This window comes from Lolium rigidum, chromosome 3 (assembly GCF_022539505.1).
Source record: "Lolium rigidum isolate FL_2022 chromosome 3, APGP_CSIRO_Lrig_0.1, whole genome shotgun sequence".
In the NCBI taxonomy this organism is placed as follows: Eukaryota; Viridiplantae; Streptophyta; class Magnoliopsida; order Poales; family Poaceae; genus Lolium; species Lolium rigidum.
In genome coordinates, this window is record NC_061510.1 from 375,888,487 (window position 1) to 375,906,414 (window position 17,928).

At 45.0% G+C, this 17,928-nt stretch overlaps 3 protein-coding genes and 1 pseudogene across 3 annotated transcripts; 3 read left to right on the forward strand and 1 right to left on the reverse strand.

Moving 5' to 3' along the window:
• Window positions 1-284: 284 nt before the first annotated feature.
• Window positions 285-1,192, reverse strand: LOC124697484 (late embryogenesis abundant protein D-34-like). The gene is made up of 2 exons (XM_047230069.1): window positions 551-1,192; window positions 285-446 (listed from the first exon to the last, which is right to left on the reverse strand). Exons 1-2 carry the CDS (start codon window positions 1,190-1,192, stop codon window positions 285-287), a joined length of 804 nt encoding a protein of 267 aa, XP_047086025.1.
• A 7,159-nt stretch (window positions 1,193-8,351) lies between these two features.
• Window positions 8,352-9,126, forward strand: LOC124697485 (annotated as a pseudogene).
• Window positions 9,127-9,402: 276 nt separating this feature from the next.
• LOC124697486 (dihydrolipoyllysine-residue acetyltransferase component 3 of pyruvate dehydrogenase complex, mitochondrial-like) lies at window positions 9,403-14,276 on the forward strand. Its single transcript, XM_047230071.1, has 13 exons — window positions 9,403-9,540; window positions 10,127-10,366; window positions 10,462-10,593; window positions 11,023-11,092; window positions 12,004-12,089; window positions 12,179-12,264; window positions 12,349-12,424; window positions 12,551-12,618; window positions 12,701-12,767; window positions 12,841-12,936; window positions 13,017-13,119; window positions 13,533-13,628; window positions 13,717-14,276. Exons 1-13 carry the CDS (start codon window positions 9,403-9,405, stop codon window positions 13,785-13,787), a joined length of 1,329 nt encoding a protein of 442 aa, XP_047086027.1. The 3' UTR covers window positions 13,788-14,276.
• A 1,545-nt stretch (window positions 14,277-15,821) lies between these two features.
• On the forward strand, window positions 15,822-16,555 carry LOC124700582 (soluble inorganic pyrophosphatase-like). Its single transcript, XM_047232675.1, has 4 exons — window positions 15,822-15,872; window positions 15,952-16,017; window positions 16,244-16,364; window positions 16,473-16,555. Exons 1-4 carry the CDS (start codon window positions 15,849-15,851, stop codon window positions 16,553-16,555), a joined length of 294 nt encoding a protein of 97 aa, XP_047088631.1. The 5' UTR covers window positions 15,822-15,848.
• Window positions 16,556-17,928: the final 1,373 nt, after the last annotated feature.

The following is a 17,928-nucleotide window of genomic DNA, read 5'->3' on the forward strand; positions in this document are numbered from 1 at the left end:
AGTGATATATTTTTTCGTTTTGATTGTGGAGTTAAGCTAAGTTTTTAGCTCGGTGACCTTGATCATAAAGATATGGTAATAACTCTTGAGCATGAACTTGGCGTAAAACACTCGTGTTATTGCTTCCACGCTGCTGGTTTCACGTATTTACAGAGAAGAGACGACTAGACGGGTAGACACCATTTTATTCGTACAAACCCAGAGAACCGCTGCGTGCTCTGCTCCCTCTGACGTTTCGCTCGCTGTACACCTCTAGACAGAGAGAGGACGGTACGCGTCTACGCCTACGGGCGCTCCTGGTTGAGCCGCGCCGCCGTGGTCACCGCGTCCGCCACACCGCCTGGGGTTGTCGCCATGTTCAGCTTGTTCCGTATCTCCGCCGACACGACCCTCTCGGCGTCCTCCCTTGTCGCTCCCTTGTCCGCCGGCAGCTTGCTCCTCGCATCCTGCGTTCAGTTCGTTGTCATGGAGTCATCGACGGATGAATCAATCATCGAGAAGAAGACGAGTATAAGCAGTTTAGTGGTAGAGTTCGGTTGAGCGAGCGCACCGAGAGGACGTCCCGGAGCTTGACCTTGTCCTCCTCGCGCATGGTACGCTCGTTCTGGTCCGCGGCCGCCTGCGCCGCCGCGGCGACGCCGCCCGGGACGGTGAGGTTCTTCCCCGTGGCGCGCATCTCGGCGGCCTGGACGGCCGCCGCGTCGCTCTGGTCCACCACCTTTCCGCCCGCGCCGGCCGCCGCCGCGGCCTCCAGCGCGCGGCCGATGGTCACGGCGTCCTGCTCCAGCGCGCCCGACGGCTCCTTGGCCGCCACGGGCGGGGGCGCGACGAACCGTCCCACGACCTGGCCCGCGACGGACTCGGTGACGACGCGGTGGCCCGGGAACTCGGTCTCCGTCACGGCGACCCCCGCGTCGGCGACGGGGCCGGAGAGCTGGGCGCGGCCCACGTGGCCGGCGCGCGCGTTGAGGGCGGCAGCGGACTGCATGACCGCCGCGGGACCGCCCTTCTGGGTCTGTCCCAGGCCCTGCACGGTGTCCTCGGCGGACTGCAGCAGCGCGGCGTCCCTGGGCGCCACGGGCTGCGCCGCCAGGTCGCCGGAGACGTCGAACACGTCGCCGTACTTGATTGGCCGGTCCTGCTGCTGCAGGGCCGCATCGCCCTCGGGCCTCCTCGGCTGCCCCTGGCTCATGACGGATTAGTTCCTCTGCCGTCGCTCACGCACAGAACGTACTTCTTGCTGTTTTGGGCTGGTTATGTGAGCGGGTGGCGGCGCGCTGTGGCCTGTGCTGAGCTTTTATCGGGGCTGCGTAGGCGGCGCGGTGGAGGAGAAGCGGGCACGTACGTGAGGCCGAGAGGTGCACGTGGAGTCGTGGTCGAGTTACACCTGATCGACCGTGACCATGGTGCCAGCATGTTATCGTTCGATCGGCGCGCTTCGGCAGATACTTATGAGGGTCGACTTCCATAAATTTGATCTTTTTCGAAAGTTCAGCATAATTTTATCCTATTTTTAAAAATATTTAAATCTGACTCTTTTTAGTAGCGTATTTTCTCATGGTGCTACCATCTTTAGTGCAACGTTCTTTGGGGCGGCGCTGAACTTCTGCCAGCATGGTAGGGGTCTCACTATTTGCGACCTAGATTTTTTTGGCACAGTCACTTCCCTTTTAAATTTTCACTCCATTGGCAAGGGTGCTACCCTCTTAGAACATCTTAAGTCGAATGGACGCTCGACCCCTCCACCTATCACTTACCGCTCAGACCCCGACCAAGAACTAAGCAGGGCACACCCATCTCTCTCCCTTCTCAAATCTTTCCCCCAAATCCTGCAGATCTGAAGTCTACGGTGGATTTTGGTCCCCCCTGATGTAAAGAGGTGTTCCCCCATCCACTTCATTTTGTCTGATTGAACTCATGATTTTTTGTTCCATTTTAATCTTGGTAACCCTAGGAATTGGATTTGACCACCATTCTATGATCTATTGTTGTTGTATAATCCAATGGTGGTTTGTATGATGTCTATGTAAGATTTGTAGGTTAGGGTTATCCCTAGATCTATTTAGTGACTTAGATGTAGTTAGGGTTAAGCTGAGTGGTTAGGATTATGTGTCAAACTTTGCATTAGTAGTTACATCGTCTTAACTTTTTGTTGAAATGCATATGTTATGATGGAATATACATATAGTTGATGCGATTGGGTTACTGTAATTTGGTTATAGATGGAGAGAATTGTGAGTATTCACTATATGGACAAGGACGCGTTCATGAAAGGCAATATTGAGTTAGACCCCGAGTAGGTTGTGATGGTGTTTGAAAGAAGTCCCAATTATGCTGAGGTTGTGGAGAAAGTGAGGATTGAGTTAGAATGGATGAATCCAAACAATGGAATAGAATTGGAGGGAAGGTTCAATGTTTCCTTTGGTATGCACAACCGTTGGAAGACAATGAAGCACAACTCCGAGGAAAGGTGGAGTGCATACAAGGAGGCAGTTGCCGAGTCACAAGACAAGGCTCTCGAGTTATTTGCAACAAAGAAGGTTTCATCGCGCCTTCACTTGGACTTGAACCGGCATGCCTCCCCGTCTGTTCATGGTAGGAGCCCGTTTGGAAGGGGTCAATTTTTTGAACCCGACGTGGACAACTCAACAAGTAGTCCTCCTCTGATGACCCAAGACGTCATGACCCAACAAGAAATGAACCAACTACCAAGCCCGATTTCACAATGGCCAATATGAAGCAATGGAAGAAGATAATCATGACTACGAGGGCGACGAGTTAGAGGGTGATCTCAATGACAATGAGGTTGGTGATTTGGATGTTTATTGTGCGCAAGAGGAAATGAACCTTGCAAGACTCTGGCACTCCTTTTCTTTAATTAATTAAAAATTACCGTGGGGGCTCCCCTACGATTTGCTGGTCAAAAAAAGAGGATATGGACCGTGACATCCCTTATAACCGATGATATGCATCAGAATCGGAGGACGAAGGTCTTGATGAGGATCTTGATGAAGAGGGGTTCACGGCTAAAGAATCCAAAATTTTCAAGAAGGTAGTTGGCTGGGATCATCGGATACCATTGTTCCGTGATCTTAGTCTTGTGGATAAAGCCATGGTACACGGTGCTGAGACCTTTGTGCTTGGACCAAGGCCAAGTTCGAAGCGGGATATGAATCACAAAAGGTATGGGATCAAAGAAGGAGTGAAGTTTGAAACCTTGTCGTAATTTCTAATAGGGATCAATGAGTATGCGGTCAAGTATTTTCGACCATACAAGGTGGACCACTTGAGAGTGAAGAAACGTTACATGATTAGATGCGAGGATGACCAATGTCCATGGGTGGTGCGTGCAAGACCATTTAAAGGAGGGCCGTAATAGCACATATCAAGTTGTGTTTCAACTCACATTTGTGCGTGATCTCGATGACCCAAAAGTGAAAGATGTTCACCGGCAGTTATCATCTGATTTCATCGCTTATAACTTTCCAATAGCATTAAGACACTCATACGATGACGATCAAGCAATTCAATGATACAGTGAGGTTATGAGGTGAAGTACGTGGAGGCATGTAAATCAAAGCAAGCCGCATTTAAGATGGTGTATGGTGATTGAGAACAGGCATACAACTGACTCCCCTAGTTGTTGGGAGCGATGGTGGCTACTAACCCGGGGATGTATCATGAGGTTGAGCCTTTTGGCCATAAAACTAGAGACTACAAAGGTGCAATGGTCCGAGTATCTGGTCGTGCATTTTGGTCTTTTGAGCAATCCGTAAGGGCATTTCAACACTGTAGTCCGGTAGCACTTCTCTGACCGGTCAATTTAAAGACACACTATTGGTTGCAATAGGTAATGATGGAAACAATGGGTTGTTGCCAGGCTGTAGCTGCATTCTGTGCAGTGCTACCCTTTTCTCTGTTCAAAGCTCAACTCGGCAAGCTCACTAAAAAATACAGTCAATAGAAATTCAAACGCAAATATATAATATCTTCAAGTCCATAAGGTTGATGACAACAAATTCTCCGATTTTAAGATTTTATAGTAACAAAAATGAAAAAATCCAAACTTCAGCATGACACCACAAAGTTCATCAAATAGGTGGCATTGAGCCTTAAAGTTGACAACAAAAAATTCTAATGAATTAAAGTTCAAGACATGACTCTACCGAGTCCAACGGGGGTACTTACCCTTCTGCTTGGTCGCATCTTGTTCCGCTTCCGCCTCTTCCATTGCATGATGATGCATCTCTCTCCTTTTCTCACGTTTCGCCTCGTGGAGATCCTTCTCTTCTTGCTCTTTTTTCTCTTTTCCAAGCGTTGTTTCTCAAGCCTAGTCTTCATTTGTTCTCCCGCTCATCCTCACGAATCAACTGGAACGTGTAGTTCCACTTCCTTTGCTCGTCATATGCGACCTCTTCGTTGTGATATCTATCTTGCTCCAAATCTACCACTTCATGAATTGAAAAAGAAGTGGAGGATACTAAAATACACACTTAATATTATTAATGTCAAGCACTCCAGAAATACTCATTACAAGTGGAGACACGTATTGATGGCTAGTCGTATGGGTTTCTTGACTTGGCCTTCTCATGTGCATAGTTAGGACACATACAAAACCCCCTTCCATGTTTGTCATCCCAATCATCACATCGCTTGGAGACATAAAGATCACCGCACCAACAATGAGCTTGTTCCATCCCTTTGGGAAAATTGGATAGCCAAAGGTCTGTCTATGGTGTGTTTCCACTTCCTCGGTTTCTCCTTCGGGTCGAACGACGCCATACATACAACTATTTTTAGATAAAGTTACTAAAAATGATATTTAAAAACTAAGATAAGCAAACAATAAGCGAGCCAAATGCCTACAACAATGTTGTAAAACTAAGATAAGCGACCAATAGTGACATCTACAAAATAATTAACTAGATCTACAAAAAGTTCAACTAGATCTACAACAAGCTTAACTAGATACAATCAACTAAATCTATAAATATATTATGCATTTTAAAATGACAATAAAAATACCAAGATCTACCTACACATTGCAAAATTGACACCAAATCATAGTCACACACCATAACTCTAACTAGCAACCTAACACAAATCCCACAAGGCCATACAAATAACGGAATGTGGGACAAACTTGTGTTTCACCAATACTAGAAAAATAGGGGCAGTGAGACAATATTTGCGGATAAATTTCATGAGATCGAAGGAGAATACCTAAGGGGAGAGATGGAGACCGAAATCCACTGTAGAAAGATTTACATCTAGGGGATTTTGGTTAAGGATTTGAGAAGGGAGAGAAACATGGTCAGGGTCTGATCGGTAAGTGGTATGTGGAGGGGTCGGGAGCATTCCACGTGACTTAACATATTTCAAGAGGGTCGTAGCGCCCTTGTGGAGGTAGTTGAACATTAAAAGGGTAAAGCCCTTGACAAGGGAGTTGAGGTCGTGAATCGTGGGCCCTTAACAAGTTAGTTGAGGTCGCGAATAAAATAGCTTTTTCTTTGTTCTCGCCTCTCGGTCCACCTCTTGCGTGGCGAGACCAGATTTAGCCGAAGAGGAGAGGAGGGCAACAAATCGTTCTGCCTTCACACAGAGGATCCGTTCTCTCGCGCTGGAATATGACACGAGAAACAACTACGTCACTGGGACCCCCTCCGCCGCTAAGAAGCATTCATATGTAGTATAGAGTGGGGTAGATTTTTTTCTGAAGGTCGCTAGGCTGTATATAAAGACCATGGAACCATCGACAACGGAGCAATTTCCACCTACATTTGTACATAGGCCTCTACTGGAAATGAAGTATTGTAGATATCTATTTGCACTATATCAGTAAAGGACATTTGGGACAACCGTGGCCCATGTTGGCTTTACGGTCAGAGGTCCATTTCTGGTAGCCCGACCTCATTGGTCACGTGAAATTGTGTTTCTGCGTGGGTCTTATCGCTATCGTTAGCATCTCTATGTACTAGTGTGCTGCACGCGTCAGAACCTCCCTCATCTCCAGGGGTTTTCTTTGGATCAAAACCATGATATGCAAAACCAGATAAGTAAGGCCATGTACAACAGGGATCGCTTACAAGGGCGCTTACTTTTTTTGGACGAGTCAGTTACCACATGGGCAAACGCCCGCCGCCAGGAAGCCTTTATTTGCACGCGAAATTGAAGCGCCCGACGTTATTCATCGATGCAGAAAACTAACCCGGAATCGCCATGGAAACTGACAAAACGTCTAGGATTTATTTCCTAGCGCCTTCGTAAGCGCATTGTACGTGCCCTAATGGTGATGCCTACAGCTGGGCATGGGCAGCCCGGCCCAAAAATCCCGCCAGATCAGGTTTGCATGTCGGGCCGGGTTTGGGTCTGATTTTGGAGCCCGAACTTGGAAAAAACACGACTTTGGCTTAGTTTGGGCTGAGTTAGGCTTTCCTCTGTATGGGCCGGGTTCAGGCCCAATTTGTAAGACAGAAGATCGGGCCGGGCTGGATATGGGCCCCGAGGAATGGCCAGGTGTAGCGACGCCCTCAACGTCACCCTATGTTTGAAGCATCTCTTTGGAGAAACGACTGGGTCGAGCACATGGCTTTTGGTGATGCGTTGCTTTGCTTGCTGCGTCTAAGTACATAGAATTTTTAGAATCTGAACCTAGCTTGAAAGCCAATAGGAAGAGAGTAAAGAGACGCAATGGAAAGTACATTTTTTAAGGTGCAAAAAAAATCCGTATCAAGGTTTTAGAAAATTCCAGAAAAAAACATGCTCCGAGATAATGGATGCATGTATGTGTGTGTGGAATTAGAAACTTCTGGACAAAATTCGCAAAATTACTCAGGCTGGATACTAAGTTGTTGCGCTTTTTGGTTGGGTTTAAGTCTTCGGGAGTGTACATTATCTCTATTGCTTCCATGATATATAGTGCATTTCTTTGGACCGACCAACTTCTACTGTTCACTCATCGACTACTTTACGCATATAAGGATGGAGGTATGTCTAGTCGGACAACTCTGCTGAGGTGGTCGTTCAAACGAGGTATATAGACAAGTGACACATCCTTAATGTTCCCAAGATTCTTTTCGTGCGATTTTTTTTTCTGATAAGGGGAATATATTAATATTGCAACAATATCAATTACATCCAGCCTCTACACCAACATGATATCCCAAAACATCGAAGATGCACACAACCAAAAAAAGAGAAAGAAGAAACATAGCGATCAGTTTTTTAATTGGCATTGTAAGCAAAGAAGGCATCGTTCTACTCACTAACCCGCTTTGCTACTTCTTGCATGAAAAGGTGGAACAATGACGTATTTTAGCGTGAGGCAGCCATCCGCTAGGACGCTGAGAAGCATGCATGAGGCGCTTCGCCAAGATGTGGAGTCAAGCGCCACCTCAACTACACCAATTGGTATTGTGGGGGAAGGGCGCATGGTGTTGCACAACACGTCGATCAGGAGAAATGCAACTCCTAATGGAAGAAGGTTTCCCGGGACTATTTATAGCACTAAATTATTGGAGATAATTGCAAAAAATTCGTATAATGCCCCTACACCAAATTCTTAAGTCCAACCAATATTTGCATAACACCCCCTAACTTTTTTATATCCACATTTCAGACTCATAACATACATCATTTTTCCCTTTCTTCCTAGTCTAGGTCTCAAACATTTTTTTGCACGACTTGTTTCACTCAATAATTTAGACAAGATTTACAACAGAATATTCAATAGTATTCATAAAAATTTATACCAGTTTCTGTCCAAAATCATACGTAATAATTCATACATTTTTCATATTATTAACGAGTCCCGTGGCAAGCGGGAGAATGTCATCCGGCGTAGTGTCTCACCGCAGGAGGGCGCGGTCGGACGCCATGGGAGGGCGCCGCCACCGGAGCAAGGGGAGGAGGCCACCGGGGGCAATCTATGGGGAAGTTATGGTTAGGTCTCGACTTTGGGCTTTTATACACAACTCTCCGTGGAGAACGGGATCCAGTAGGAGGCTAGATTGTCAAATAATTTGTAAGGGGTCTTTAAAATGAAGGCTTTAGATAGTGGGGGGGGGGGGGGGCAATGGATGAGTGGTAAATCCGCCGATCCGAGTCTAATCGTCCAGCTTGAATGTTGTGTTTGATGTAGAACAGGAAGCTTTTTTTTTTGCGGAAAAAACAGGAAGCTTTTTTTTTGCGGAAAAAACAGGAAGCTTTTTTTTTGTGCGGAAAAAACAGGAAGCTAATTCACCCAAAGTTCAGTTCAAGCTGATGGAGAAAGGAGGATCAACTCTGTTTTTCATCTTGCACGGTGCACCACCATTGTGTCCAAGGCTCCAACAAGTCCTACTCCTACATGCATGCATGCTTTCCAAGTCCAGCCTATTATCTACTATCAGAAGATTGTGATCAAGACCTGTGGGACTATCATATGCTCTTGCATGCTCACCATTCCAAGAATTCTTGAGCTTGCTGAAGAGCTGTGCATGCCTCTTCCTGCTATGAAGTGCTCGCGTCGGACGCTCATCTTCTCGCCGGCGCACAGCCTGCTCAACAAAGGAGCTTCTCTGAGAAAGTTGGTGTCCTCAACGGCTACTTTGGTTGTCTGAAATCTGGTGGCATTGGCAATGTCTATGTGATTGTAGATCGAGTGAAGTCTGGCTAGATAAATGGCATATCTACTATGCCAGCGAGCAACCATTGGTCACCCAAGAGATGTGCATGGCAACCTCTGTCTTCTTCAAAACTTCTGCCGAGGGCCACGTTTCGTTTGCCATGGCAAAGGTCTCGGGTATCTCTGTCGACACATGATCCCGGAGATATGGAGGCCTGCAATTTCGACTTTGAGCCATCTGTGGATGAACGCCATCCATGGAGAGGGATCGTCTTTCTTCACTATCCATGTGATCCCTGAGGACGGCTTCAGGTACGAGGTCATGCCGTCATGGGCATGAGCGCCTCTGCTCTGGCTTACGGCGACATTGCCAAGAGGGTCTTCCCGATCAGGTGCTTTGGCCTTGGGAGCTCTCTGTTGCTGCTGTCACCCTCTTCGGTGGCCGTGGCCATCTCCCGTGGCGAGCGGACGAGGATGCTATGGAACTAGTACGGGGCATACCGCGGGGTGCTGGCGAGTGAAGAGACCCCGTTGAGGAAGGCCGCCCGGCAGCCCCGGCTGCGGCGTCCCGGCACCTAGCGCGGTTGCGCCCACACGTCCTTAAACCTCCCTTTCTCTCGAAGGTTCCGTACCTTCTGTTCATTCTCCGCCAAGGCAAGGGCCTCCGCATAGACGGCCGTGTTCATAGACGAACCTCTCTCCTCCGATCGGCCCCTCCGCTATAAAACAGCCGAAGCTTCTCCCCCTTTCCAATAGCCACGCTTCTCCTTTCTCCCCCTTCTCTTCTCCAGCCTCCAATGGCGCTCCTTCAGCGGCTGTCTCGTTTCGTGCAGTCCGTGGTCCGAGGAACGCGACCTGAGGACGTCGAGAGGGCTTGGGAGACCACCAAGGCTCTGTGGGAGAAGTTCGGATCCTCGAGCAACGAGGAGACCCAGGTGGTTCCCTTGCCGACGCCCACCGACCCTCCGCTTCATCCGGCTCTGGTGGAGGCGCATGGGAGGATGATCGGGGCTCGGGGAGGGATCGCCTTGCTGATTTTGGTTGCTGGGGCCGGGACGGCCTACTACCTCTACCGGAGGCGGCCACGCGGGAATGGCGGACGTGGCGGGGGCGGGAATGGAGGAGGCGGTGGTGGCGGAGGTGGTGGTGGCGGAGGTGGTGGTGGCGGTGGAGATGGTGGTGGAGATGGTGGTGGCGGCGGCGGTGGCGGAGATGGTGGCAACAATGGCGGGGGAGGTGGCGGGTGGCCTCGCGTCATCCTCACCATCGGCGGCACCGTGTTCGTGGTCGGAGGTGGCTGTTACGTGTTCTGCCGTAGCGGCGTCTTCGCTCCGGCGCATCCGCCTCAGGTACGTGCCGCAAAATCTGTCTACTCGAGACTTCGGGGTCCTGCGCCGCCGCCGCGCACGCGAGCTGGCCTGGCCGGCCATGGCGGCCAGCTAGTTTCGTTTCCGCCTATGGCGAAATTAATCGAGCTGGTCTTCCTCTCTGGCTCTGTGCGTGTGTGTGTTTTACGCTTAGGTCCCTGCATTCCTTCGAATTTCTAATTCTCTCGCGCCGCCGCTATCTCCTGGAACTCCCACCCTACACCACCGCCGCCACCATCTCAGGCCTATCCCACCGCCACCGACCCCGCCATCTCCACGCACCCGCCACGCCGCTGCCACGCACCCGCAACCGCTGCCGTCTCAGCGGCTCGACTCCGCGGGAAGGGGTCCGTTGCGGCACCCGGCGTCCTCGCCGGGTCGTCGCCAGATTCAGGCGCGGCAGAGTTTTTGAGTGAAATCATCCTTTATAAATTACTGCGTGCGGGCCGTCTCAGCATATTTTCTGGCACTATTTTGTGAACTTTGCAGATTGTTGCTTCCTATGGCGCGGAGAATCCAATTTCAGCGGCCAGTAAACTTGACCAGTTGAGAAGTGAGCTTGTACAGATAACCTTAGCCAAGACTGTTGAACAGAGGGACACACTGATTGTGAAGATTGTGGTATGACATGGCAGTCTGTTTGCATATTGGCTATTTGTTATGCTTTCTATGCTGTTGCTTTACAACTTGGTTGTTAAATGTGAAATCGGGTGTTTTTATATGTTAACTGTTTTATGGTAGTCTGTACTTCATGAATATACCAATTACACATCAATGTTCTATTGAGTCAGTTGGTAGGAACTGCTATTTAAGCATGGATGTTGACATTCTCCTGGTGGTAAAATAAATGATGGTTTATTGAAAAACCTACACAGGGAGGAATCAGCTTACTCTTACTAATTTAAACATGAAACGTACAGCTAACATATGGAGAGAATTTTCTTTATGCAGTAATTCCAAAACTCCAAAAGTGACAAGTAAATATTAGACTTTCATTGTATCCGAGTTTTGAGCATTGGCACTCTGGTTCATTTATTTTAAACCTTGTAGGTGGACACTGATATGTACATGGACATGACAGGATTTGTGAGGTTTATGTCAAAGTATCCTGAAGGACATGGTGAGTTGTATGCTTTGCATCTGAAGCCATTTTGTTCAGACTTGTAATGCAATTTTTGTCGTACAATTTCCTTCTGTTGACTGTATAATTTTTTTGGGAGAGATATGACATTGCTCTTGACTCTCTTAAGACTTGTAGCTTTATGTATATCAGTAGAAAAATAATAAGTTTAAGGTCTTGTTACTTCAAAGCTTTAACCTGACAGTGAGAATCAAAATAGGCTTCCAAACTGAATACTGGATGCCTTATGTGATGTTTTCTTGCGATGTTTTCCGATTGCTTATCTGTGCCATTGGTTGTTGACTTGCTCTTTAGTGGTGTTTTCTTGGTAGTTGTGAGTTTGTAGAGCGCTTGTGAATTGATATTTGAGTCACTACTCACTTGACACGTTTAACTGACATGCATGTGTTCTGAGCTCTTATGTATCTATATGCATGCAAAATTAGATTATTCTAGTTATGCAGAACACAATCTTCTCCTTTCTGACACTCCCAGACTATGATGATATTTGCAACCACATCGCATGCATTCCAGTCTTGATAATGTAGTTGCAACATGCCCAGTGCATTTCATTTCATGCTTGCTTAGAAAATAGAAATCCTTAGAGCTGGGTTGTTCTCCAAAAGACTACGCATAAAGAGTGGCTATGGTGCATGATTACACGTTTTCCACGATCTGCTAACCATCTGAATCTGAATTTTACAAATGGAAGTAGTTGAGTGGGAAATCTTTTAAAGGAGAAAAATGTTTAAATGAAATTGTAGTTAAACCTTGCATTAGAAGAACCAAGTTAAAGAAAATCATGCCATGTAGCTCATTATGTTATGCATGATTTGGCTTCTGCTAAGCTTCTATTGTGTGAATTAAGTGTAATCCAACCAGTGTCTAATGATTATTTTTGCTTAACAAAGCTTCTGCGACCAAGGGTGGCAAGAGCGAGACTTTTGCAGCTTCAGGATTAGATTACACTGATATTCCAAATGCGCAGATAAGAAAGGTATGTTTCTACATCACAGAATGCTTGCAAGACTCTGTTTGGTTGATCTTATCTGCCTTGCAGTGTTTCCTAAGGCCTGTTCTTTTCAGGTTACTGCGAACCGCCTCTTAGCCTCTAAACAGACCATCCCGCATTACTACTTGACAGTTGACACACGCGTCGATAATCTTATCAAGTATGGATCACCATTAATTTGGTACTGCTGCACCTACATAACTGTTTTTTCTAAAAAAGAGTTCCTCATTTTGTTCTGATACAGGCTGCGAGGAGAACTGAACCCTCAGCAAGAAGCTTCTGGTGGAAAGAAGATATCTATTAATGACCTTGTTATAAAGGTAATTGTTGTTCATCCCTTTTTGTGCCTTTATGGTGGTTATCACAGGCGCATTGTTTCTCAGATCATATTTGGTTCTTGAGTATGTGATCTGCAGTTTTAAAATTTACCTTCATGTTTTGTGCAGGCTGCAGCTTTGGCTCTTCGAAAGGTCCCCCAGTGTAACAGTTCTTGGATGAATGATTTTATCCGCCAGTAAGTTTCCAGGAGCACTTATACCTAACACTTCAATTATATTGGCAAGAAATGTGATATGACAAGTGTATTTCTCATGCAGATACAACAATGTGAACATAAATGTCGCTGTACAAACTGAGCATGGATTGTTTGTTCCAGTAGTTAGGGTAAGTAATAGTTTAAACAAGTTCAATTCGTGGAACTTTTTCCATAATCTAACTTGTTCTTATTGAATTGCAGGATGCAGACAAGAAGGGACTTGGTACAATCGGTGAGGAGGTGAAGCAGTTGGCTCAAAGAGCAAGAGATAACAGCTTAAAACCACAAGATTATGAGGTATGGATTGCATGGCGGATGATAAGCATGAAATCAACATCAGTTCTCTAGTCCTTGACGATTTTTATTTAATGTTTCAGGGTGGCACGTTCACAGTATCAAACTTGGGAGGTCCTTTTGGAATTAAACAATTCTGTGCTATCATAAATCCTCCCCAGTCAGCAATCTTGGCCATTGGTTCTGGTAAGAACTCTTGTTACATTTTCACCATGTATCGTTAATAAGTCGTTAGCTCACACCGTGTAAAAGTATAACAGTAGTTTTGCATTTATCACGAAATTGGCTTGCCAAACTTATTTTTGAGTCACCACGATGGCCCGATCTGGTATTGAAATATTCTATGTGAAACCCAGTGCTTCAACCCTTATTGCATGATCTTTACTTTGGCATTCTGCATTGTATCCAACGTTTACTTTTGAGTAACCCTTAGTTTTGTAGGCATGACTTTTGCATATAGTTTTAAGGTCTTGTGCCTTTTGTTTCTGTATCCTACTTTGTAGTATAATTAGATCCTCCTTCTGCTATTAGATATATTCAGCCCGTGCTACCCCCCGTAGAGGTTAATTGTTTACCTGATATTTTTTTCTTTTGAGCAGCTGAGAAGAGGGTGATACCTGGCAGTGCGGATGGTCAGTATGAGTTTGGTTCCTACATGTCAGTAACAATGAGCTGTGATCACAGGGTTATTGATGGTATGCCTGAATGAATGAATGAATGTTGACTCGCTGAATGAGCAGGGTGACAAATTAACATTTGTTGACAAAATATTCTGTCTTGTAGGTGCAATTGGTGCGGAATTCCTGAAAGCGTTCAAGGGCTACATCGAGAACCCAACGACAATGTTGCTGTAAAGTTAGGAGGATGGAAACTATTCTTGTCAAGTTCATGAATAATGCACAGAATGGTGCTGTCTCGTTTTTACATAACCTCAGCATGGTCTTGTGGGATCCAGAAGAGGCCTGAACCAAGAGCACAGATCCAACACAGGATGACCTGATTTTTGGACTGAAATCTCATTTGTTCGTTTTCCCTTCTGTTTCTCCCCGGATTTGTGATGCAAAGTAGGTTCGGTTTACATACACTGTCTTGAGCTCATTTTTGTGGGTTATGTGCCACTGAGAAAATCTTAGTATAGGAGTTGCCAATTTTCTATATATATACGCAAACTTAACCAAGATGCTCAGCAAATGGTTGGTATAAATAAGCCATCCTGGATGAAACATCACCTTTTTGTTGTGTTTAGTGACGCAGCTGAACTGTATTCTTTGGTGTTGTTGGATGTGGCGATTCTTTTCCTTCGGTTTGGGATTCCAAACAATGCAAGAAATTGAAATCTTCAATGTTTTTTTCTTCCATAATGAGCTAGAACCGTCTTATTCCAAATGCAGTTATGTTGGGATTTTAAAAGTTTTGCCATTTTTGCCGCGTACCATTTTGGACAGAGGTACCATGTTGTAAAACATCAATCGATCAGTTGGCGGAGCAGGACCAGATCGCCTATGATCTATTTCACGTTTCTTCTAATGATTGTCAAACTCATCTTAATGAATTTGAAGACACGTGGTGCTAGCTCATATTCTTAAAAATAATAATCAGTCGAGTGTCTATTCTTAGTTCGTCTCCCCAGCTGGCTTTACTCGTGACACCCATGGTGACCCAAAAGGACAAAATAAAGTGTGCAGTAGAGTGTAGAGACCTCCAATGCTCAATTTTTTTACCGGAAGTTTCTCAAATTGTGTTTGATGAAGCCTGCCCATCACCGCTTAGTACGAACTCGATTGGGGGCCTAGCAGCTACACTACAACGAAGATGCCTCTAATTTCAGCACTATAAATATGAAAAACATATGAAGATGCCTCATTTCCACATAATGGTTGGAGCCTTTCTTAACATGTATTACTGAAGTATTTATGTTTTCTTGTCAGTTTCCTTGAGACAGATAATCTATTAACTCGCTGATGATATTTAAATTATATAGTTTTGGCTGGAGATGCTGATGGAAATATACGTCAGTTAACAAGGATGCCCCCTGCTAATCTGAATTCCATGTCCAAGAAGCACGTCTGTGCTCACCCATGGCACGACCTGGAGATAGGTATTGTGCACTCTCAGATCAACGATATTGGCACGCTTATATGTTCTCTAAGATATGATTTTGCATGTTTTATTGTTCTGTTATGTTCTGTAAATTTTACATGCACAAAGTTTATACAGTGTGCAAGTATTCTGGTTTAAATTGATCTGCTGGTCACTGTTTTTCTTTTAAATGCAGGTCCAGAAGCTCCTGCTGCTTTCAACTTCGTAAGTTTATCTTTTAATAGTTCACCTTTCAATATAGTTGATGTTCTGATCAAATTGATTGATGCCAGATCGGAGCCTTACCTTCGTGCTGTCTTACGTCCTAAGTTGTGCATAGAGATTGAGATTCATCTTCCTGGTGCTGAAGTCTTGAAATCCTCCTTTTGAAAGTTCCATGCTTGTATTAATTCCATAAAAAAAGACTAGTTGATTGAAACTTTCTTAGACTGAGACTGAGTTTGCAAGGTTGATATATACTAGTTGAGGCGCCAATCAACTGTTATTTAAAGATTGTGTAAACCAGCCAAGACAAGATTCCCTATCTGGATTTTTTTACCTGTATGCAGTGTTATTAAGTTCTGTGCAGTGAAGTACTGAAGTTACACAGACTTGTTTCTTCAATTTGCAATAATGTGCAACTGACCGTAGGTTGCTTAGTAAGTATTAACACATGAATGTAGAGGACTTGCTACATGTACCTGTTTTCTGCATTGACAGAAGGGAGCTTGAACGTTTCGATTATATTTCAGGTTGATCATGCTTTTTACGCCCCAGTTGATTTCCCACGCAACGATGCTCTCATTCCAGGCACACTGTATGAGGACAATGACCCCATGGACATCCTTGTCCTGATGCAGGTATGTGATGGATGCAGAGTTCAAACATCCGTACATTATATAAGCTTCGATCTAACATGACTCTCTTTCTCCTGGATAGGAACAAGTTGTTCGTGGCTATTTCCCGCATGCTCGTGCCATTCTGCTTATGCCTATGATTGACCAGGTTAAATTTTCTCCATCCCTTGATTACATTGAAGTTATTTTGTTTTGCCTCAGTAAGCATAAGAATTGCACGCTTTTTTAGTTCTATTCTATCAACAGTTTTAAGATTCCTTGATGCATGAGATTTTACAAAGGCTGCAAAAGGGAGAGGGGAGAATTAGAGTACCATACCAAAAATGAGTTTTAAGTGACAGCTGAGTTCTTACATAATCATTTGATGTCACTAGGGTGAGAAAGATCATAAGATCATAGCTGTATGTGCTGTTGACCCTGAACACCGTCACTTCGGATATATCAGTGAACTTCCCCAACATCGCCTTGAGAAGATTTCTCCCTTGTTTGAAGATTGTACGTTCCTAAACTATGATCAATAGCTTTGTTTTACAAAGTTGTATGAACCATACCATGAACTGCAATAACTGAATTCTGACAATTGAACTTGTACTCTGTTGGCAGACAAGAATGAAAACAAAGAGGTTGCGGTGAATGATTTCCTCCCAGCAGACAATGCCATCAACGCAATAAAGTACTGGATGTGAGTTTCTGGCTTCATACTTGTACAAGCATGATTTACTCTAGTCTATAGACTACTAACTTCCTGTCACCGGAACCAATTCTTCGCTCAACCGTTTCAATGTTATACTGCAGGGATCCCTCAGGAATCATGTGATTGACAAAAATATGTGTATCCTTAAAGGAAGCATAGTTTGGTATCATCGTGTCCTTCATAAAAATCCTAACCTGTAGATTGCATTGTTTTCCTATTCTCCAAAACATAACAGCTCAGGGCAAGGTCCTTCCAGTGCACAGAAGATGCTCCACCTACTGGAAACTCCATTGACAAGGTCAGCAGGTGCTGGGTTACTGCCAAAAGATGCTTGAAGTCTTGAACTGACCGGAAGTGTGAACCTACTGGCGTTGTACACAATAGCGATGCTGTAAAGAAAATGAGCATGTCTGACTTCCAAAATTGTACATTGCAATTTTGTCTCAAATTTTCCCATTCTTGCTATTAATCTTCTTTTGTCAGCAAAATGCTATGTAAATCGAACTAAGACATGGATGCAGATATGATTTTGAATACCACATTCCTCTGTCTGGTTTTGATTGTTTGTTGTGGTTAATGACAAGGGCTTTGTGCCCAGTAATACAGTGTGTAATGTGGTATGAGTAGGATAGCAGCAAATCTAAATCAATGCTTGGGTGTTAAATTTGTGGTGTGGGTAGGAGTGCAGGATACTAACTGTTTGAAATGTTCATTTGCCAGATTTAATATGATAAGGTGCAAATTTGGTTTAGAACTTCCCTGTCTGGGTCTTCACCAGCCTACCTGATATGCAAAATATAGCTCAGACACGGGTGCAGATATGGTTTTGAGTTTTAACTTTTACATACAATTTTGTAGAATACCAAATTCCTTGAAGTTATCTACCGTTCCCTTTCCATAATGATTTGAGATGTGCACTCAACTTCATGCCAATTATGATTCGTTGAACTTAATCATGCCTGTTCCAATGGCTTATTGTGATTTTACATAGTTATCTGGTTGAACTCTTTGGTGTATGGATGAAGTGAACAACGTTGACCGTTCAGTCAAAAATATACTTTTGATACACACCAGATTCGTATCTTAATCTGAGCATTTAAAATGCATGGGATTCCATATTTGCACTTGGCACTGAACGAGAAATCTTGTACACTGATTTTCACACTTGGATTTGAGGATAAGCAAAGAAAGGTTCTTGAGAAAGGTAGGAGAGATCCAGCACTAGATAGTCGATAAAGATGTTGAGACGAAGGACTGGAATCCGTCAGTTTACACCTCCCTTTTTGCCGCCTGACATCGCTGGCACGCTCGAGCTCATTCCCCATCGCCCACGGCCTCCGGCGAACTGATCATCTCTGAACCGTT

Bases quoted from the DNA above. Each gene is read 5' to 3' on its own strand.
- LOC124697484 (XM_047230069.1), bottom strand. From the start codon at position 1,192: ATGAGCCAGGGGCAGCCGAGGAGGCCCGAGGGCGATGCGGCCCTGCAG. The intron at 447-550 runs GTGCGCTCGCTC...AACTGAACGCAG, and splicing joins AGCTCCGGGACGTCCTCTCG to GATGCGAGGAGCAAGCTGCC.
- LOC124697486 (XM_047230071.1), top strand. From the start codon at position 9,403: ATGGCGCTCCTTCAGCGGCTGTCTCGTTTCGTGCAGTCCGTGGTCCGA. The intron at 9,541-10,126 runs GTGGTTCCCTTG...TTTTACGCTTAG, and splicing joins CGAGCAACGAGGAGACCCAG to GTCCCTGCATTCCTTCGAAT. The intron at 10,594-11,022 runs GTATGACATGGC...TAAACCTTGTAG, and splicing joins CACTGATTGTGAAGATTGTG to GTGGACACTGATATGTACAT.
- LOC124700582 (XM_047232675.1), top strand. From the start codon at position 15,849: ATGGACATCCTTGTCCTGATGCAG. The intron at 15,873-15,951 runs GTATGTGATGGA...TCTCCTGGATAG, and splicing joins ACATCCTTGTCCTGATGCAG to GAACAAGTTGTTCGTGGCTA. The intron at 16,365-16,472 runs GTACGTTCCTAA...CTCTGTTGGCAG, and splicing joins TTCTCCCTTGTTTGAAGATT to ACAAGAATGAAAACAAAGAG.